General features: G+C 45.4%; 1 protein-coding gene across 11 annotated transcripts in view; it reads left to right on the forward strand.

The window, feature by feature from the left end:
- The window catches only part of Dst (dystonin), a 196,767-nt gene that overhangs the window by 169,319 nt on the left and 5,321 nt on the right, over positions 1 to 22,127 (forward strand). For 7 of the 11 annotated variants that reach the window (XM_029539067.1, XM_029539069.1, XM_029539066.1 and 4 more), the window contains 14 exons: positions 2,328 to 2,497; positions 4,186 to 4,345; positions 6,851 to 7,045; positions 7,554 to 7,682; positions 9,274 to 9,417; positions 10,070 to 10,258; positions 11,516 to 11,645; positions 13,078 to 13,241; positions 14,110 to 14,272; positions 14,849 to 15,003; positions 15,141 to 15,215; positions 16,411 to 16,428; positions 19,200 to 19,317; positions 21,271 to 21,342. In XM_029539067.1, coding sequence (XP_029394927.1) covers positions 2,328 to 2,497; positions 4,186 to 4,345; positions 6,851 to 7,045; positions 7,554 to 7,682; positions 9,274 to 9,417; positions 10,070 to 10,258; positions 11,516 to 11,645; positions 13,078 to 13,241; positions 14,110 to 14,272; positions 14,849 to 15,003; positions 15,141 to 15,215; positions 16,411 to 16,428; positions 19,200 to 19,317; positions 21,271 to 21,342 — 1,882 coding nt within the window. The remainder of the gene's footprint in view (positions 1 to 2,327; positions 2,498 to 4,185; positions 4,346 to 6,850; positions 7,046 to 7,553; positions 7,683 to 9,273; positions 9,418 to 10,069; positions 10,259 to 11,515; positions 11,646 to 13,077; positions 13,242 to 14,109; positions 14,273 to 14,848; positions 15,004 to 15,140; positions 15,216 to 16,410; positions 16,429 to 19,199; positions 19,318 to 21,270; positions 21,343 to 22,127) is intronic. The other 4 variants (XM_029539063.1, XM_029539071.1, XM_021197349.2 and 1 more) reach the window with 2 other exon arrangements.

Here is a 22,127-nt window from a genome sequence, read left to right on the forward strand (position 1 = left end):
CTCTCTCTCTCACACACACACACACACACACACACACACACCCATGAAAGCTATAACTAATAGGTGATGGATGGTACTGTATAGATGTTACATTAGCACCGTAGCTATTTGATCCTGGAAAAGTATTCTAACCTCTTTTGAGATAGAGATAAGACTCTATATGGTCTAACAACTTACATCAAACTCTACATTGGCAGTGCTGACATCTTAGCTCACAGACAAACTAGCTGTATCCTTACTGTGTGTCTTAGTTGGGGTTTTACTGCTGTGAACAGATGACATGACCAAGGCAACTCTTAGAAGATATCCCCATTTAATTGGGGCTGGTGTGCAGGTACAAAGGTTCAGTCCATTGTCATCAAGGTGGGAACATGGCAGCATCCAGGCAGGCATGGTGCAGGAGGAGCTGAGAGTTCTACATCTTCATCTGAAGGTTGCTAGCAGAATACTGGCTTCCAGGCAGCTAGGATGAAGGTCTTAAATTTACTACAGTGACACACCATCTCCAACAGGGCCACATCTTCTAATAGTTCCACTCCCTGGGTCAAGCATATCTAAACTATCACACTGAATATCCAACTTAGGTAACAATAAGGGTATCTGACTATACCAAAACCCTGTAGTAAATTTGCATTCTCTAATCACCGTGTCCGACTGGACTCTCGAACACTTGGCTACATTTTCTTCTCCCAGAACCTTTCAATGGTTGATTGGCAGTCCCATTTTATCACAATCACTGCAGGGTTTGTGATTTATGTCTCCAATAGTAGTGGGGATGGGAAGGTAGTTCCATGGTCAGCCTCTTGCCTACCATGCACAGGGCCCTGGTGCACACGCTCTGTACACACAGAAGGAAAAGTTGGGATATTTTGTTTTGCTTTGAAATTTTTTTTCTTTTTTTTATTAGATATTTATTTACATTTCAAATGTTATCCCCTTTCCTAGTTTTCCCTCCAAAAATCCCCTATCCCCTCCCCCCCACCCCTGCTCCCCAACTCACCCACTCCCATTCCTGGTCCTGGCATTCCTCTATACTGGGACATAGAGCATTCACAGGACCAAGGGCCTCTCCTCCCATTAGTGACCAACTAGACCATCCTCTGCTACACATATAGCTAGAGCCACAAGTTCCACCATGTGTTTTCTTTGACTGGTGGTATAGTTCCAAGGAGCTCTGGGGGTACTGGTTAGTTCATATTGATGTTCTTCCTTTTTTCCGATCATAACAGATACTCTTGGGGTCACTGAGCTTAGAGAAAGAGCAAACTCTCAAGTTGTAAGCTTGCATTCTGCCCTAGGACGTCCCTGTGTAAAACAGCGCAGTGCATCCGACTTGGTCACTCGCTGATGTCTTCCATCACCAGGCCTCCCTTAGAGATGCCCCTTTAAAACACTATTTGTTCTTTGGCTGTCTCGCACATGATACATTCTGGTCACGCTCATATCTTCGCCTTCCCTTACCTCCTCCCTCTGAGTCTCCTTCATGCTTGCTGTCTTTCCGTTCCTTGTTCTGTGACCCACTGGGTTTAAGGAGAGCTACCCATGAGGACATGAGTGTGCATATAACTAGTGGTTCATGACCAACTGACCAGTTGCTACGTTACTAAAGACTATGACTTCCTCACCCCCAATACTGTCCCTTTTCTACCAGTAACTCCCCTAGGTTGGGCTAGATTTCATGCCTCCCCACACACCTTTGAGTGACCATTTTACATGTCTGTGTTTAGCCTCGTGCAGATCCTATATAAGCAACTGCAGCTGCTATGAACTTATGCATGCCAAGGCTTTTCATACCTGTAAGACAATGTTTAAGGACCCTCTTCCCATTGTCCAGGTCTCAGATCCTTTCTGCCCTCTCTCACACAAGTTTTGAACTTGTTTTGGACTTGAAGAGGTTCACAGGCAGCCTTTGTGCCACAGCACCAGTCTGCCAGGCACAGCCGTGGCATGTGACCCTAACAGGAGTAACCAGATGAGTTGAGATTTGATCTGAGGTCTGTTACTAGGGATCCAGGCAAAGACCCAGGGCTGGGGGGGTGGGGTCATAGACACAAAAAGATGAACATGCTACTTTTGTTTCATTAAAGGGGCATATCAAAGTGCCTCCTTAATATTTATGCTTATCTCAAAGGCTGGTGGCACCCTCAGCCTTAGGCAAAGAAGCTTGTGTTTGCAGTGAGTGACAGTTAATCACATCTGGTCCTGATGCTGAGAACAAATGACTGAATACCCAGCCTCGAACAAGATCCCACTTTTGATGCTTTTTACCAGTTAGCAAACAAATAGTTCCAAGCAGAAACTCAACTCTTTCCTTGTTAAATATGTAGGAGTTTCAGAAATCACTCGGAGGCAAACATTCTGTCTACGATACCACCAACCGAACTGGACGTTCTCTGAAGGAGAAAACCTCCCTAGCGGATGACAACCTGAAGCTGGACAACATGCTGAGTGAACTCAGGGACAAATGGGACACCATCTGTGGAAAGTCTGTGGAAAGGTAGGGTGCTTGGGCATTGGTGGCTCTGTAGACCTGCCTCAGGTGTTCAGTAGGGCGGTGTTTGCAGACATAGCTTGTGGGCCTCAGAAACTTGTTTGTTTTGACGAAGTCTACTTGCTTGCTTATAGATGGTCTCATACTGTAGTTTAGTGGCCTCTTAACTTACTGTGTAGCCAAGGCTAGCCCTGATCATCCTCTCTCAGCATCTTGAGTACCAGGATTACGGGCATTGGCCACCATGCCCAGGTCCCAGCTCTGCCATTTGGCTCCTTTAATTTCCATGTAACTAGTAGAACAGTTATGAAAGTATAAATGAGACCCTTATCATTTCTCTTTCTCACCTGCATTAGGAACATGGTATTGAATATGAAATAAAATAGACTCCCTAGTGTGTGGCATAAAAGACAGCACCGATCTGACCTGGGTCTCCATTCCTTCAAACTTCCAATCTCCCTCCTTTCCCATTGGATTTTTGTGAGGCCCCAAGATTTCACATTGAAACTATCAAGTATTTAATGAAATATAATAGTGGGATAAAGGTTCAGACATCCTGAATGTCAGATTTCTTTTCCTTGATCCTCAGTTCTAGTTACTTTTGTCAGAAAAGCTCAGTACCCTTATACAAAATGTTTGAGATCAGAAATAATCAAAATTGGGTGTTTTTTTCTTCAGATTTTGGAATATTTGCATATATACCATAGACTATCTTGAGGATGAAATTCTAGTCTAGAATTGAAATCCATTTGTCATATATATGTGTATATATCACTTATATATTTTAGCCTGAGGTGATTTTTTTCATTTTAATTTTTTTTAATTTTTAATAAAAGAAAATATCTAATTGGGCTGACAGTTCCAGAAGGTTAGAGTCCATGATGGTGGGACAAAAAACGTGGCAGCAGGAGCAGCTGGGAGGTCACCACAAGAGGGAGAGAACACACTGGTCCATTACTGAAGGTTACAAGTAATTTTTCTTATATTTCTCTGTTGAGAATGGTTCGTCTGTTGGGCTGGGTATCTTTTATGGCATTATTTGATAAGCCCCCTAGAGACGTTTTCTTGATAACTTGTCCTGGGAGGCGTCAGCCCTGGTGGTGACTCAGTGACTCTTGTCATGCTTCTGAAGATCTCCAAGGCTAATCTTCCACCACTTCTCCCTCACAGGATCCCAAGGCCGCAGGGATAGAACTAGAAATGCGCTTTTTTTTTTTTTTTAAATAAAAGCATGCGTGATATACAGTTTTATAGTATGGGATTCTGGGATATCATGCTGGTGATGAAAACTTTCATATTTGGGAAATTTTTAATTTTGAAGTATTTCGGATTTTCAGCCTATATCAAGATGCACTAGAATTCAGCACTTAGGAAGCTTCAAACATCCAAGTAAATAAAGAAATCTTTTAAAATACAGCTAGCAAATATTTATTTAGACTCTTGAAGGACCAATTAAGGAGATTTTGCTGTAACCGATACCAGGCGTGTATTTAAAGGCATAAAAGAGAAAATTGTGTTCTAAAGAGATGAGGGAACTCAGGAGGCCACTCACGCTTCCTCTTCGGTATTACCTACCAGCCATCACTGGGGAACGTTAGAGAGCCGAATCTCACGCTTCCTCTTCAGTACCTGCAGCCGCCATTGGGAACATTAGAAGGCTAATTCATCTCCTTTCTCCCCCCCCCCCCCCCCAGACAAAACAAATTGGAGGAAGCTCTGTTATTCTCTGGACAGTTCACAGACGCCCTGCAGGCCCTCATTGATTGGCTGTATCGAGTTGAGCCCCAGCTGGCGGAAGACCAGCCTGTCCACGGGGACATTGACTTGGTGATGAACCTGATCGATAATCACAAGGTATCGCCACCCGGGGTGTCCTTTTATTCTACTGTGTAGCTGTGCATTCTGAGTATTGAGAAGAAGGCAAGCGCTTCTAGTAGCCTTCTAACCTGGAAGAGTGAGTTTTACCACGTCACCGTCTTCCCACTGATATGTGATTGAGCAGATTCCAAAAGCCATCTTTTAAGGCATGGTAGAAAAACCACTTAATCAGCTGAATGTTTTCCTTTTAATTACCTGATTTTAGACTTGAAATGTAATTTAATTTTGTCCTTGTGGGCTCTCCATTCAGTTATGTGATAAAATTTAAAAGCATTCATTTAGCGCCTTGAAAGGTGGTCATCCTCTAGATGTACAGATCCCCCAGGGGTCACGAGTAGATCCTCCTCTTGATCTAGAGTAATGCGTGCACTACCAGCCTGTGCTGGGAGATTTATTTCGTCTAAGAAAGCGGATTTCCTTTTGATGTCCTAATGCGTCTTGTAAATTGAGGGTGCATTTGAGGTTTCCAGCTGGTAGTAAGTATGAGGTCTCCAATTTTTAATTCTGATTTATGTGTATTGCGTGGGGGGAGGGTGCTCTCAGAGGAACGTGGAACTCCTCTAGCTGGAGTAGTGGGTGGATGTAAGCCACCAGCTGTGGGTGCTAGGAACTAAACTCAGGGTCGCTGCGGGAGAGAAGAAAGCCTTAAGTGCAGAGCCATCTCTCCAACCCCAAGATCTTAATTTATGATCCAGCGATATAATAAAACTTGGCAGGCCTTCAGAAGAGCACGAAGCCACAGCCAGCACGCACACCAAAGCTGACTTTATCTGTGAGCAGCTTGTAGCACCAACTTCCCCTTGTATTTCCTTGCTATGATTTTTTGGCCTGGCTTCAGAAAAATGTATTTTATTTTAAAATGTTCTCTGTGTGCCTCTTCTTCAACGGTGCTATCCCGACCATGCTTGGTCTTTTTAAACTGTTATTTAAGCTTTTAAAACATATTTGCATATTTCCTTTCCTGTTTGTTGCTGTCCTATGAACAGATTTATACTTAACACTAACAGAAAAATCAAAGAACAAAGAGCGTGCTGGAGATGTGTCGGTTGGTAGGACGCTGGCTTAGTTCTTGCAGAGTCCTGGGTTTGATCTCCAGGTCTGCCCATACCCAGTGTGGTAGTTCACCCCTTTTTATTTCGGGAAAGCAGGGGCAGGAATGGGAGTTCAAGGTTATCTTTGAGCCATGAGATCCTCATTCAAATAAGGAAATTAAAGAACATTGGTCAGGCCCACAATGCTTTACTTCCATTGATAAAAAATGTTCTTGTGGTGAATTCAGACATGTCCGAATAAGCTGACTGCATAGGTATGTACTTTATAGATATTTACAACCCAAATCACTTTCCAGATGTTTGACACAGTAAACATCATCAAATATGAATTATTCATTAAGGATTAGTAATGTAGTTGCAAGACTCCAAAAGTTTAACTATACAAAGAACTTTGGCTAGTCCTGTCACAGGTGAATATGTAGATACCTTCCATTCTGTGTGTATTGATAGTACATATGTCTGTCTGTAGCCACCTACCATGGAACACAGTCAGACCGAAACCTGTCACCTGTTCACCACATTCTGGCTGGATTGTTCTGGATGGATTGATCCCTTTGTGGGATGATTTGTGTATAAGCTCGAGTAATTCTATTGTAGATAGGACACTAGTGGTCTGAGTATCTAGTCTTTCTTAGACACAGACACTGAGACTGATGATGAAGAGCCCTCGGCTCAACGCCACTTGTGAGAGCGGCCTGAGGAAGCCATCCTCTTAAATGGCACATTACTCTTAAATCTGCCTAAATTGAGAAGACAGGGTCAGAGATCCCAAAGCGTTTCCACTGAGATGACTCTAAACTGTGTAGTCATGGGTTGGTTCTTAAGGTGCTACAGGGAATGGCTTATTATAGAGGAAAGGACCACATGACTCTTGGATTCGTTGGTCTTTCCAGACCCTGTAATGTGCACCAGGCTTGTTCAGTCCTGTCTCCGTAGCTTGTCTCTCAGAGTGGTGGGTAATCACCCGCACTGACTGAGAGGGCCTGGTATTCTCTACTACATGACTCGAAAGAAGGAATTTAATGTAGTGTGTGTCTGTCTGTCTGTCTGTCTGGGGTGTGTCTGTCTGTCTATCTGTCAGGGGTATGTGTGTCTGTCAGGGGTGTGTGTAATTGAAATTGAGAAGGCTGATCACCATTATTTAAATCTTATATACTTACATATTTATATTTAAATCTTATACATTTCATTTTTTTAAAATCCTAAATTAAATATTACTGGATATAAACAAAATCTATTCAAAACAGTGTTAAGTCCTTAAAGAGGAACCATGAGCTAGACTCAGTCAAAAATATGGTCATTCAGATCTGTGGGCCTCGGATGTATGTGCGTGGTGTCTTGTATACCTCCATCTCTCAGGACAACGCACTTGGCTGCTTAGGTTCTGTACTGAAGTTACCCGTGATGAAGGTCAGTATGGTTTCCTCAGGTCTTCCAAAAGGAGCTGGGGAAGAGGACCAGCAGCGTGCAGGCCCTGAAGCGCTCTGCCAGGGAGCTCATCGAAGGCAGCCGAGACGACTCCTCCTGGGTCAGGGTCCAGATGCAGGAGCTAAGCACTCGCTGGGAGACCGTGTGCGCGCTCTCCATCTCAAAGCAGACGCGGCTAGAGTCGGCGCTGCAACAGGTAAAGTCCATGGTACTGAGAGCTCGGTATAACGGGTGAAGTCCTGCCGTCGCAGCAAGAACAGCTCAGGTGAACTATAGCGGGGCCAGTCCTCTCCCTCATCTTAGACGGTTGTCAAGGAGACCTCGTCTGTCTCAAAACTGTCTGGGCACCTCTTCGTGCTTCTCTGGAGGATTTCAAGTACTTAGCAGCAAGTACTTATCAGGGGTATTTACTGATCTCTGCTTAGTACTGCTTGAGTAGTCACTTGGGAGTCGGACTGGCTGCCTCACACTGAACACTAAGCTGCAAGAACGGTGAACGAGGCTTCCTGTGGGCTCCTTGGTATCTTACATCTTTCCTTGTATTTTGAAAAAGAAAAAATATATATCCCTGTCTTCTTACTAGGAGTAATGTGCATGATTAATTCAAACTAAGGCTTTTCACTGGGCGGGGCCGTGCATGGCTCTGTGACCGTCGCTAACAGGTCTCCCGTGAAATGCTGTTTTCTGCGTGTGCTAACTCTTAGGCAGAGGAATTCCACTCTGTGGTCCACACCCTCTTGGAGTGGCTGGCGGAAGCAGAGCAAGCCCTGCGTTTCCATGGTGCTCTCCCAGATGATGAGGATGCTCTCCGGACTCTCATTGAGCAACATAAAGTGAGTAACATCCAGTACAAAACAGGAAACTTAAGGGGAGAGAGAAGCCCGTGACTACTTATCGCAAGTGTGAGAGTGTCTCCCTCCTCCCTGCTTACACACCTACACACATGCACACACTTATACACATACACCTGCACACATACACATACTTGCGCACATACACACACCTGCACACATCATACCTGCGCACGTACACACACCTGCACACATCACACACCTGCGCACATACACCTGCACCCACACACCTGGATAAGCAGCTGTTTGGTTTTTCGAGATAGGGTTTCTCTGTGTAGCTCTGGCTGTCTTGGAACTCACTTTGTAGACCAGGCTGGCCTCAAACTCAGAAATCTGCCTGCCTCTGCCTCCCGAGTGCTGGGATTAAAGGCGTGTGCCACCACGCCCGGTGGCAGCTGTATTTTTAAGGTTCCCTTGTGAAAGAAAGCAGTCATTGGGGAAGTAGGCTCTCTGCTTTGTGTGTCCAGGCCGTACGATGACCTTCCCAGAGGATCATCCAGTTTCTGACCAGAGTGAGCCCCTTCTGTCGCAATTGTATGTGTACTTCAGGGACGAAACTTCCAAAAGGAGCAGTTTGGCATCTACGGAATATTCCACTAGAACTGTGTCTTAATAGTTTTTACATCCGCATGCCAAGTCAGCAACTCGTTTACACTATTACTCCCGAGCCCCTTTCTCTCTGGGCCTTGTCTTATTCACTTGGCTAGTTTGTGTGTGGCGTGGACCGCCGTGTGCTTATGGGGGTCAGAAGGCAACTCACAGATGATCGCCCTTGCCTTCTGACGCGTGGATCCTGGGGCTCAAACTCAAGCCTTCAGACCCGAGGCACCCCATTCCATTCACTGAGTGGTCTCTTCCAGCCCACTTCTCATTTTTAATCAAGGACCTTATGAAAAATTATTGTAATTAACTAACCTATAATATAGATTATAAATTTAAAGCATTGATTTCATAGTGTTGAATGGCTAAGGGGGTGAGGGATGAGCATGACCTCGGGTCACCAAAGCAGGCTAAGTTATTTTCTGTAGCAATGCTTGAAACTTGGCCAAAACCACACAAAACTGAAACACGTAACAGATGTTTCTTAACCTTTGACTGGGAAAGTCAGATATTCACAGCGCTTACGTCCCCCCCCCCCAAATGCAGTATTGATGTCCACATTTCTGATTCACTTGAAAGATTTTTTTTTTAACACCACTTAATAACCTTGCCCTTCAAGGTCACGCTGGAAGGCCCTCATTCTGCTGTAGAGTATTGCATCATCTGACTTTCATTGCTGCCCTTCCTCAGAGATTGGTTGAGCAAGGAAATGTTGCCTCCCTGTCGATAGTGGTGCAGGCTTGCCCAGCATGGCCTGGAGGACCGAAGTGTTTGCCTCTGAGGCTAGACTGTAAGGGTAGGGAAAGTGCCAGGCTCATAGTGAATCTTAGAATCAGCTCAGTACTTAGAAGTCGAGTTTATATCACCGTGGGCTGGCAGCCAGACTAAAGTCCTACCTCATTTCTATAACACGACACGAAGTGAATGTCACAGCAAAGGCCGCCAGCTAACGGAAGTGTCTGCTCCGCTGCAGGAGTTCATGAAGAGACTGGAAGAGAAAAGAGCCGAACTAAGTAAAGCCACCGGTAAGGGGGACGCTCTTCTGGCCATCTGCCACCCTGACTCCATTACCACCATTAAGCACTGGATCACCATCATCCAGGCCAGGTTTGAAGAGGTCAGTGCGTCTGGCACCATCTGGGGTAGCGATGACGGCGAAGGGGAGACGGGGAACCTCAGCAGTCCAGGCGGACTGTGGGAAGACAGGCCTTCACGGGGAAGCGTCCTGTAGATTCCTCTCAAGTGCGTCAGCCCCTGAAGGAGCCATTAACTAGAAAAGTTACAGGACCTGCAAGTGGTGTCTGTGAGACCTTAAATGTCAGATGTTTGTCCCACCTGTCCACTGTGTCTGGGGAATAATGCCTCGCTAACAATGTTCCAGGAGTGGGGGGCCTTGTGTGCTTGTGGGAGTGAATGGAAGAACGCGATGAGAATTGAGCCCCTGTTTAAGATCGTCAGCACTTTAGATTCTGCCGCTTCTGAATGCTGCCTGATTTAAATAAGCGTGCTTTAGAGAAGGTGTACTTGAACATGAGAAAGCACAAGGGATAAACAGGAGTAAACGAGGATGTCTCCCGAGGACAGACATCCTCGAAAGGGGACTCGGTGCTTCCTCAAGCTGGAGCTGAGAGCCACTGGCCAGATCTAGAATAGCAGAAAGCTTCGTAGGTCTAGCTCAGAATGATCCGAATTGACTTTTTAAATGGGTGTGGTTTACCATAATGAAACTAAGTTGCAAGACCCTGAGGAGCTGTGTGTCCCTGCGACAGGTGCTGGCCTGGGCGAAGCAGCACCAGCAGAGGTTAGCAGGGGCGTTGGCCGGGCTCATCGCCAAGCAGGAGCTGCTGGAGACTTTGCTGGCATGGCTACAGTGGGCAGAAACCACACTGACCGAGAAAGATAAGGAAGTTATCCCCCAGGAGATCGAAGAGGTGAAAACCCTCATTGCAGAACACCAGGTAAAGAAACTCAATCCATCACCGTGGGTGTCTCTTTTCTTTTGTTGCTAGGCTTTGCCAACTGGGTCCCAGGCCTCTTGGCCTACAACTGCATTACAGCTGGTCTTACTTTAATTTGACTCTCCCTCTGGGCAGTCTGATGTCATTGCTGTGGCCCTGGCCTGCACTGACTTCCTTGTTTCATATCTGCTTTTCCTCTGTCTCCTCAGATGAACAACCATGAATATTCCAAGTGCAGCCTACTTAGAAAGGGAGAGCCTCCTCTCCCTCAGAGTGACTACTCACCCTGAGCACGCCACCTGTTTTAAACGCTGAAATGATGGCTTTATATGTCCCCTGATTCGTAGGATGTTTAATTACTGGAGCTGGAGATATGGCTCAGAGGTTAAGAACACTTAGGAACTAAATTCAGTTCCTCAAAACCACCTGTAAATTCAGTTTCAGGAACTTCAGTGCCCTATTGTGGCCTCTGAAGGCATTACACACAGGTGGTGTGCATATTAACAAGCAGCAACACACACACACACACACACACACACACACACACACACACACGTAACTAAAAACAGAATTTTAAAATGTTAAATCTGTGTTATTGGTATCTACCTGGCCCAAAGTATCTCAGGTTATGTTCCCTGTGGATATTATAATTATCACGGAGGCTCAAGTTTCCCAACATAAGAAACATTTGTCTGCTTTATGTTTTCCCGTCACTTTTGACCACAGCCTCTGCCTTTCCTCAGCCAACATACCAACATGTAGGGACCAGACAGCAGTAACAAGACGCCAAGGAGACGCAATGAGGAATGGCAGGATACTGAGCCTTTTCAAATGTGACTTTTTAAATGTAACGCACTAATCTCACTGCTCCCTGTGACCAGTAGGAATCTGTGTTTAACATGGCCATCTTCCACCACTGTGTGCAAAACAATTCGAGCTTTTTAAACCGTGTGGGCAGAATGCACTGAAGCAGGAACGTGTTCACTTAAACCCCCGGTAGAAGACCTTGGAAACTCAGACGGAGTTAATGCCGATAACTAGACCTACAGATGTCATTCTTTCTGACTGAAAATTGACATTTTTGTTTTTTATTTGAACTTGCCTTTAGTCCAGTGTCAGGCTTTACCTTCTCCAGAAATCAGTGAACACAACGGCTGTCACAGTCGCTTAACGGGGATAATCCAAATGACGGCACAGCCCTTTCACCCCGGGGTTTAATCTACACCGTGATTTAATTGACACCATTTTCCCTTTCAGACCTTCATGGAAGAAATGACCAGAAAACAGCCCGACGTTGATAAAGTTACCAAGACCTATAAGAGGAGGGCCGCTGACCCTCCGTCATTACAGTCTCACATCCCCGTCTTGGACAAGGGAAGAGCCGGAAGTAAGCTGCGGGGGGTGGGGGGGCAGGTTATTAAAAATAAAGGTGGCTGAACAAGCCAGTTCCCTTTCCGTTTGGCTTAGCATTTGAAATCTGAGAGAAAGAACCCCATGTGAGTCCCACTTTTAAAGGTTTTCTAAAGAAAATGTGGCCTTCAAGGTCTTTTAGCCTTTTTTGTTTGTTTTGAAGTGAAATAAAAGGCTGCACTCAAGTGCCTCTGTTTAACTCTGTTTAAAGTACGCCTCTCAGATTGGAGAAGAAACTGGAAAGGCTACAAGATTCTAGACCATCCTCTTGGAACCGCTTCATTCTCCTCTGGTGTAGAAGTAGGGACCAACCAAAACTGGCCCTGACCTGGGTGGGGAGCAGGATTGGGCTCTGTTGATGTGCCTGTGGCTGCCTCTTTACTGGTCCCCTATGAGTTGTAACCCACAAGACGGCATTCAGAATGGTAGCTGTTAGCCCGAGAATGTTAACAAGCCCAGTCTACAGTGTAGTACATTTTGTATATTTTTGAATGGTGTGTTAGTTTTTGTTGGTTTGTTTTTTTTTTTTAAAGTGGGAGCAGAGCTGTAGTAGTTACTGTGCTCTCGGGGAGACCAGGTGATTGTATAAATGAAATGCTGGGGGCGCCTTGCTGTCCCTACCTGGGGCCAGCTGGGAAGCCTAACTGAACAGTTTATCTGGTCCTCAGCTAGGGTTTCCTCCTCTGCAAAAGGATACTTTGTACCGTCTGCAGACTGAAGGCGCTAGCTAGCACACACTCCTGGAGCAATTGCAGACTTTCCAGCATGGAGTTACCCTCATAAACTTGAGCCTGAATGCAGTGTGATCTTAGGCCAGTCATTTTTCTAGGTCACGTGTAGCCATTTAGTTACATGGTGGGGGGGGGGGGATGCACGGTGCGCATCGTATTATGCAACTGCAGGCACTTGTGAAGACCTACCAGACAGGAGCGCGTTAACTCCGTCAGCGTGGATGTGTGCATGTAAGAGGAAGTGCACGTGCTCTGTGGGGAATGGGTTCGGAGCCTCCTTGGCTTGGTTGTCATTGGTGAAGCACCCCACTGGTTCTGAGGACGCCACTTTTCAGCCGCCTTCTCTCAGACGGGCAGGCGCCTGTGACCCACTCTAATGTCTCTCACTGTGCTGCTTAAGCGTGGAAATGGTACGGATGGATGTCCGTAGAAAACACATTTGAAACATTACCTCCACAGAGTTCTAGGTGTTTACGTGGTCCCCACCGAGATGCATTTTTGGCAGCGCATGAGATCGGCATGTGAACCTTGATAAGAATAGCTAGGTTGAGGTACTTGCGCTTGCAGAACAAAGTCGTTAAAGTCAGTCTCGGCTAGGAGCCAAAATCTCCACGCATCTCAGCGCCTGTCAGCACCCCAGCTGTTCCGCCACCCTGACCTGAAGTTGTGTTTTAACAGGGAAACGCTTCCCAGCCTCGGGCTTATATCCATCTGGCTCGCAGACACAAATCGAAACCAAGAACCCCAGGGTTAACCTGCTGGTGAGCAAGTGGCAGCAGGTCTGGCTCCTGGCCTTGGAAAGGAGGAGGAAACTCAACGACGCCCTGGACAGGCTAGAGGAGGTCAGAAACTCCCACTCTGTCCCCACGTCTCCACGTTGTCTCTGCTCTGGTCTGCGCCCGCAGGCGGCGCTGCTCAAAAGCAAAAGCGTGGCTTTCTCTCCCGTACGCAAGGTCTTAACCCTAAGAGTGCTAGTGCTCTCCCAAAATGAACACTCAGATTGTCCCTGTTACTGTAAGACACTCCTCTATGGGATTCTGGATCCAGGGAACCGAAAGGTAGAAAAGAAAGGCTGTCTAACTTGCCAGGTCTGCTGCTGGCTGGAATCCATCTTCTCATACATACCCTGTGGTGGGAGGTTTTGATTCTTTATGTTGTGAAATTTGGGAATGTTAGATGGCCAAGCAAATGGAGGTAGCTGGTAGGACAGAAGGACTGGATGGGTACACGGCAAGACCTGCATCTTCTCTAAGTTCCGGCTGCCACTCTGGGCACACACATCCATGACTGGTGGTGTTGTGAGCAGTTTTCAACGTAGGGCTTTTATTTGCAAAGAAAAATCAGTGGCATAATGAAATATACTTTATAAGAAGTCACTTATAAAATCATATCTTCTTTGAAATGGGAGAGGTGTATCACCTGGAGACCGCCATCAGTGGCTTTATTCAGCCAACAGAAAACAGAATTTGCCGCTCACACCCATATATGCAGAGGCATCACTGAGTGTGTTTAATGGGTTATTGTGAGAGAGGGGGAGGGGGAGTTGGAAGGGGGTAGGCTTGGGACATGAGATTCAGAGAGGAGAACCTAGAGTTGTTGTGAAGGTGGTAGTTCGTTGTGTATGTGTATAAAATTGTCAAGAATAAAGGCAAGTTCTAAAGACTGTTCTAGCGCGGCACTGACAATAGCCAAAATCTTCGCTTCTTCTAGCTGAGGGAATTTGCCAACTTCGATTTCGACATCTGGCGGAAAAAATACATGAGGTGGATGAACCATAAGAAATCGAGAGTGATGGATTTCTTCCGGAGAATTGATAAGGACCAGGATGGGAAGATCACTCGGCAGGAATTCATCGACGGGATTCTGTCCTCTAGTAAGTGCCAAGACAGATGGCGGTAGCTAGAAGGGTTTCAACAGAGAGTAGGCACGGTGTAAGACTGCATCGCTAATCATCTTGTGCTGCTAGCCAAGTGTTGCCTTCTAACCTGACTGGGAACACGCCAGCTCAGAAGAACATGTAATTCTTTGAGCTCTTGAATCAGATACACCGCGATTTTGTGTGGCCACAGGAATATCCCTTTGCTCTCCTCAAGCTGTGTTATTAGTATAAATATTTGATTGTAAAAGTCTTTTGTGTGTTAGCTGACACATAAAAGTAAATCACTAAGTAGGGATTTCTTGATCATCCTAGTTAATGATTCTGATCTTAGGACACGAATGCCCTGAGTTAGATTGTTTGGCAACTCGACAGAAGCAGCAAGTGCTGCTGTGCTAACCACTGAGGGTTCTCTCTAGACCCTCCCCCCACTTCTCGAAGACAAATTTGCATTGTATACGTTCACTTACTGCTAAAAATGAGGTGATCACCCTGATGAGCCACATTAATATCAAAGTACGCAGTCAGTCTTAAGCTCTAACCTCCTTACTAGCACCGCTTGGTACATTTCAGAGTTTCCTACCAGTCGCCTGGAGATGAGTGCCGTCGCAGACATCTTTGACAGAGATGGTGACGGGTACATTGACTACTATGAATTCGTGGCCGCTCTGCATCCAAACAAAGATGCGTACAAACCCATCACGGATGCTGACAAAATTGAGGACGAGGTACTCATTGTTGGCCTTCTGCAGCAGCTGGGCATCCGTGTGACCCCACATAACCGGCTCACCGGTTTCTAGGGCCCCCAACCCCCCGCCATGCAGTTCCAAGGTCAACGTGAATGTCGTATCTTTGTCTTTGACAGGTCACGAGGCAGGTAGCCAAGTGTAAGTGTGCCAAGCGATTCCAAGTTGAACAGATCGGCGATAACAAATACAGGGTGAGTTAATTCCTGCCCTTCCCAGGACAGAAGTGCATTGTCAGTGGGATCGCCACTGTTTGCTAAGAACCCTAACTGTTTGCACATCGGCTCGAGACATACGGTGTACAAAACTATAGCTCCACCGTTCTGTCTCATTTTAAATCACGTGACTTTTCAAGTTATATAATCTGTATGTTCCATAGGGAGCTTGAGTTTGATTAGCAGGCCATATTTTTTACCATCTCTAATATGCAGAAAAACCTGTAATCTTTTTTTACATTTGTACTGTGTGTATTTGTGTATGTGTGCATGTGTGTGTGTGTATGTGTTTTATATGCCACCGCATGCATAGCGGTCAGAGGACATCGTAGGGGAAGTCCGTTGTCACCGGCTGTATGAGTTGTAGGACTTGACCTCAGGCCCTCAGGCTTGGTAGAGTGCCCTCACTTACCTAATTACTAATGAAGGCATATTAGTGATTACAAATTACTAAAAGTAAATACTCAAGTCATATATTCAGTCTGCCCCACATGACCTCTTACTTTATAGTGATTCTTCCAGGGTCTAAACAGCAGCTACTCCAGGCCAAAACCACAGAGTTAAAACGTTGTTACCTTTTTTCCTAGAAATTAAAAAACACCCATTTTATAACTATGAAGATGCTTCTGTTTCTCCCATTTACGTGGGAACTTTGGCTTTCGCTCAGAATATAAAAGGATGCAGATCACATAAAACAGTGTGGTTTTATCATTCTGTCTTTGTTCATCTCCCAGTAAGCAGCTGGGAGGAACATGTGCTGAGGGTCCTTACGTGTTACTTACAAATGCAGTGCGATGGCACTGGACAAAAAACGCTCATCTACCGTTCTGACTTCAATTTTAAAACTACAACTGTTTAAACTTTAAAGGTTTCTATTTGAAACTTCTAATTTCAATTTGAAATCTGAAGCTTTTTTTTTTTTCAGTAAAATTGCAAAATAAAAAAAAAATGGTTTTGTTTGAAATCAGAGCAAATGGGAACCCTCACATCTTGAAACTAAATGCTGTATCCTGAAGTACAGGGTGTGAGTGTGCATATGTGTGTGAGAGAGACTGAGTGGGAGAGTGTGTGTGTGTGTGAGTGTGTGTGAGAGAGAGAGAGTGAGAGAGAGAGATCTAGAATGTTTCCTTTTGAACTAATTTTGTCTTTCTTGCATTTTTCATTGTTTTATCAGTTCTTCCTGGGAAATCAGGTATAAACCCGTGGAATCTCAAGTTCCCAATGATTTTTTTTTTTTTTGAGTCTTTAATTCATAGTCATCAAAGCTTGCTGTGGCCCGTCCTTCCATGCTGTCTTGCTAGCTACTGCAGTGTTGGTTGGTGTGCAGTTTCTGTCAGCACTTACCACAGCCTCAATCCAGGGTTCCTCTCTCGCTTTGTGCCTCGGATGAGAAGATTACTCCTAAGCAAACCAGATAACGAACTGTGGCTGCTTAGCTCGCTCACGCGGGCGAAATGCAAGCACAATGTTCAAGCCCCACTTCTCATAACACTCTTAACAAGGTCTATGCCGGTACACAAACTTGATTCTCCAGACATCAGTGTGTCTGACTGTTCGGGACATATGGTATACAGTACCACCAAGGGACCATGGGAAGACACAACACCAAGAGGTCCTCACAGGGCCCGTGAGTGACACACGCTTGCCCTGTAATTACCTTGTTCTGAGTTACTGGTTTACAGTGATGCACGCCAGATCGTGTCTTGGCCAAATGTTGGCGTAGATATTTCAGTCACCATGGACTGCTTAGTGGGACTGTGGCACGATCAGAGTATTAAAAATGCACACGGGAGAAACTACATTTTAATGGGCACATATTGAAGATGCTTTGAGCACACTCTTCTCTAGGGAGCACACCAGGTTAGACAGTAGGCTCTGCCCCACCGGTAGTCATACCACACACGCCTTTTGTAGATTCTTTTTCTCACCTAGTAGATTCTGATAGAGTCTCCTCTCTCTGCCCCTTCCAGCTCCTCCTCATCTCCTCTTCCATCCAGATCCACTCCCTTTCTGTCTCTCACTAGAAAAGAATGGGCTTCTGAGAGATAGTAGCAAAACAGTAAAACCCAGTAAGATGAAAGAAAAACCGTCACCCCAAAGTTGGACAAGGCAAATCAGCAGAAAGGGCAGAGCCCACGAGAAGGCACGAGAATCAGAGCCCCGCCCACTCGTTCTCACACCCAGGCAATCTGTAACAACACGAAACTGAAAGCTGTGTCACACGCACTGAGGGCCTGGTGCACACCTGTGCAGGCCCTGTGCATGCCGCACCAGGCTCCAGCCACTGCGTCTGAAGTTGCAAATTACCTCTTTCCCCTTCAGTTTCCTGTAAGCAAACGTTTAGAGTAAAATGGTTCCATTATCTCGAGTAGAGTTTTCTCAAGAAACATTTTTCCTTGGCACATCATAGTCATTTCTGTTTATGGGGTGCCGTGGGATAATTAAGGATGAAGTCGGGGTAAAGCATTTATCTGTTAATAACAGGTAAAATGTCACTTCTTAATGCTTGGCACCGTTAGCTGTCTGGAGAATACCTCTTTAAAGTGAAATCAGAAGTATTGTGTTTAGTAGAACCAAAATAGCATTTTATAAAGTGTTTTTAGTTGTTTCCTCAAGTCTAATTTTTGAACCTGGACTTGAACAAGATTTATCTGATCCCATTATCTGGTTCCTTAAGGGTAATTTTCTTCATGCCCCTTTGCCTTTTGCTTACTAGCAGCACAGATTTTTGTCTCTAACAATATAAACACAGGTTTCCATTTTTAAGCTTACATTTCAGAAGCAGTTCACACATAGAGATATTTAAGTTTTGGTGTTTAAAGAATTACCAAATTTAGGAAGAGCCGCAACCAGAGATGCGGTGTGTGCCACTCGAGTCCCTGCTGGACGCCTCTGTGGCCTTCTGAGTTTAGGTCCCTGAATGGAGTCTGCAGCTTTTTGTTAGGGTTCTCATCCCAAAGTGCAGCGTTAAGGATTATAGAAAAGTAGCAGGGTGTCTCGCTGTAATGCACAACAAGAAACTGTTGGCATCCCGCCAACCATCCATTTGTTTTCTTTATCGCTTGCAATGTTGGTAAGTGTGAAATTCAGTACAGTGGTTTTCACAGTTTGACCTGAGCCTCTCAGGAATGATTTCCAGGGATGAAAATCATCTCTCACAGTCTTTCACATCATGGCAACCCGTGATCAGGGCCGCCTGCATCCTAGCACTAGCGGAAGCCTTGCAGGGTCTGCACACATCTAAAAGATTGACAACTCACTGAAGGAGTGTACCAGTGGTACAGACCGCTCTGAGAAAAGCCTTTTAGATCTGAAAGCTGTGTCGTTAATAATTTGTCAGTACCTATCTTGAGGTTGCAGTAATATAAAGTGGCAGGGTTAATCCAAACTCTAGCTAATTGGCTTACCAGACCATTAGAGAGGGATTTTTACTAGCCATAGCACTCATTACTCTATTCTCCAAGTCAGAACTTTGCTAAGAAAAACAAAGGAGCTTAAGATTTCCCCCACACATGTATCTCAGAGGAGAACGTTTTTAACTTGAGATCAGTTTGGTGAAGTCCTTAGGAACACCTCGTTTTGGGAGAGCCCTGGGCAAGGGGACCTGCGCTTATTGTCATGGCTGCGCTTAACTTCTGGAGACATTCACTGTTCTTGCCTTGTGAGTGTTGTTACTGTTACAAGAAAGAAAAACAATTTGTAACTTTAGCACAAAGCTTCAATATTATACTTGATTAACCTTTGTGATCTTTTTTTTTTTTTTCAAACTGTTTCCTTTGGGCTAAATCGGCATGCAGCAATCTAATGTAGACCGTTACAAATCCCTTTGAGATTTCACTAATTAATCACCGTGATCTAAGCAAGCACTCAAGCTGGTTGCTTAAGCTACTGCAAGCTGCATGCTTTCTTTGAGCTTTGAATCAGTACTGACAAATAGAGGTCCTTTCTCTCTCTGCTGCCTAGTTCGGAGACTCCCAGCAGCTGCGACTTGTTCGGATCCTGCGAAGCACAGTGATGGTTCGTGTTGGAGGCGGATGGATGGCTCTGGATGAGTTCTTAGTGAAAAATGATCCCTGCAGGGGTAAGGAGACCCTTTTGTCGAGCTGTCAGCACCGTGAAAGCACAATCGTGTGGGGTGTTCCCACACTGAAAGCAAACTGGGACCAGTCTGAGTCCCACAGCCGATCGCTCCCGATGGCTTGTAAAATGCGGTCTCTCTCTTTCATTTTTCCACTAATGGAATACATTTCAGACAGCAGGTAGGTAGGAAATACAGTATGGATTTTCTGTGTGAAACCTTCCTGTCTACAGTTTTCAGAATGGACGTTTCCATTCACCAAGACAGAATACTATAGAGCAAACATTTAAAAGCCAGGGTTTTATGAAAGGAGGGGAAGGGGGACTTAAAAACAAGAGCAAACACTTGGAAGTTGAATAGCAAGATATTGGAAATGTAAATATTGTATTGTAGCTTTCTTTGCCAGTCTAGGAGTTTTAGCTTCTAATATCCCTATTTTGTCTCTTTGAGATTACAGTATTATTTGTAATTATATTTATGTGTGTGGTATGTGTATGTATGTGCCAGTGTCCACAGAGACCACAGGTATCAGCTCCTCTAGAGCTGGAGTTGCAGGTGGTGGTGAGCCACTCATGGGCACTGAGACCAAACTCAAGCCCTCCAAGGCTTAACCACTGAGCCATCCCACCAGCCCTGACCGTCCTGTTTCTAATGTCCCGCAGTTATTAGATTCTAAGTTGGTCATAGGCATATCTGATTACAGTTTGCAATTAGTTGCCACCCACTCAGTAAGCACACGCTACTTTCTGACTTTACAGAAGAAAACAGAAGGCTTGTGGTGACTTGGTTTAATCTGTGAGTTCCTTATAGTCCTTTAAAAAACGTCTGCTCCAGCTTCGCCTGTGAGGCTGCCAAGTGGCGAGCCAAGCGGGGGCCTTCTTTCTGTGCTGACATCTGGATACAGCCATGTCCGAGTCACCAGGCCTGTCTTAGCAAGGCCAACACACCCTGCTACACAGCCGCACGGTAGCCCTGCTCTATGTTAGTTAAAGATGCAGCGTAGAGAAAAGCGCAGCAAGGCGTGGCACTCCTGAGTCATCAGCCACACTTACCAAACACTGGGGATGTGTCTGAGCAATGTGTTGTCAGGCATTCTCACTACGGTACAGGCATGAAGGACACTTAATACAAACCGAAATGGTTTCATATCCTACACCCCAGGAGTATATGGTGGATGTGTGTTTATGTGTGTGTGTGTGCATGTGTGTGTATGTGCATGTATGTGAATATGTGTGCATGCCTGTGTATATGTGTGTGGGTGTGGTGTGAATAGAACAATATGAGACAGAATTGAGCACAAAATTAAAATTATGCAACCAGAAAGTGCAATCACCGTAAGATGCATACGGCTGCTGCCGGTCTGACACAGCATGCTGTTCCACAGAAAGCTCCTTAGAAGTAGAAAAATGGTGTGCTCCGATAGTACATATAATATGGTAAAAACATAGAAAAGCAACATAGTCTTTGTTAGCACTGACTGCTACAGCCTTTTTTGTCCTATCTGCAACTGTGTTACACTTTTCTGTGACTGGAACTGCTTGCTCACCACAAACACATCAGTAGGGTTCTGACACTGCACCCTTGAGATGGGTACAACATCAGCCAGGTGATAGAAGTCCCTCAGCTCCATTAAAGCCCATTGTGTCATTTGGGGCGCAATGGACTGCACTCTACAAAGAGCGCAGCCCAAGGTAAACGCAGCTCTGAGTAGGACACCGCTATGGAGATACAAAGCACCCTGAGGGGGACGGGCTAGCATGCCTGGCTGAGCCTTCCCGGCTGTTTCCTCCCAGTTGAGTCGGTCCTTGCAGAGCTTCCTCTCCTGATATGCCTTCTCTCCTAACTGTGTGCTAAAGGCTGGGTCTGAGCTCCCTCTGCACATCCAACCACTGTACTTTGTTTCCTCTGCTAACAGCGTTCTTTAATGTGACCGGTATCCTGTGTCGTTTCTTCTAGTTCACCATCACGGGAGTAAAATGTTGCGTTCGGAATCAAACTCTTCAATTACTGCTACTCAGCCTACTCTAGGTCGGCACCCCCTCCCCCGGCTCCTCCCTCTCCCTTTTCTCTCTTCCACCTGCACATTCCCGCTTTCATGATTTGTTTTAATATTAATACGCTTCATTCATGCGTATGGCTTAACTCACATGCAGCGAGCGAGCTGGGGCTTCTAGTCATAAACTCTGAAACCGCGACATGCTCAGTGTTACACAAGCGATCAAGCACATGCTAACATGTTGCCCATCGGGTCCCCGGGGAGTGTTCTCCGTGTGCATATGTGTTTGTATGAGTGCTACATCACCAGTGGCCTCTAGTGGATTCCTGGGTCTGGTGTTTGTTACTGCATGTCGGTAAAACCGTTTGGTTTGGGGTTTTTGTTGTTTTTTTTTTTTTTTTTAAGGGCCAAAAAATTAAAATTCTAGCTGCCTCATTTGAGTGAAAATTCTGAAAGTTTTTATGTTATCTTCATAACTAACAAGCCATCTCTGATTTTGTATAATTGTTTAATCCTGATCCTTAATCCTGGCATTCTCCGGACCTCAGCAATACGTATGTGGTGTAAGGGTGACAGCGTGTGGGCATCCGTAGCTGGTGGACTAACGGTAGCATGGGCTTTCCATTTTCATGCTGACATTGTTTTACACTGGCTCTTCCTGCTGGCGTCTAGTCTTAGAGTAAGCCCGCCCCTCCCCATCTCCATGGTCCCTCTTTTTTTTTTTTTTTTTTTTTTTTGAGAGGAATGCATTGTAAAGGAATGCATTTTTAACTTCTTGTTATGCTGAGTTGGAGCTGGCATGGCAAAAAGATGTTCT

Source organism: Mus pahari, chromosome 5, assembly GCF_900095145.1.
Source record: "Mus pahari chromosome 5, PAHARI_EIJ_v1.1, whole genome shotgun sequence".
Taxonomy (NCBI): domain Eukaryota; kingdom Metazoa; phylum Chordata; class Mammalia; order Rodentia; family Muridae; genus Mus; species Mus pahari.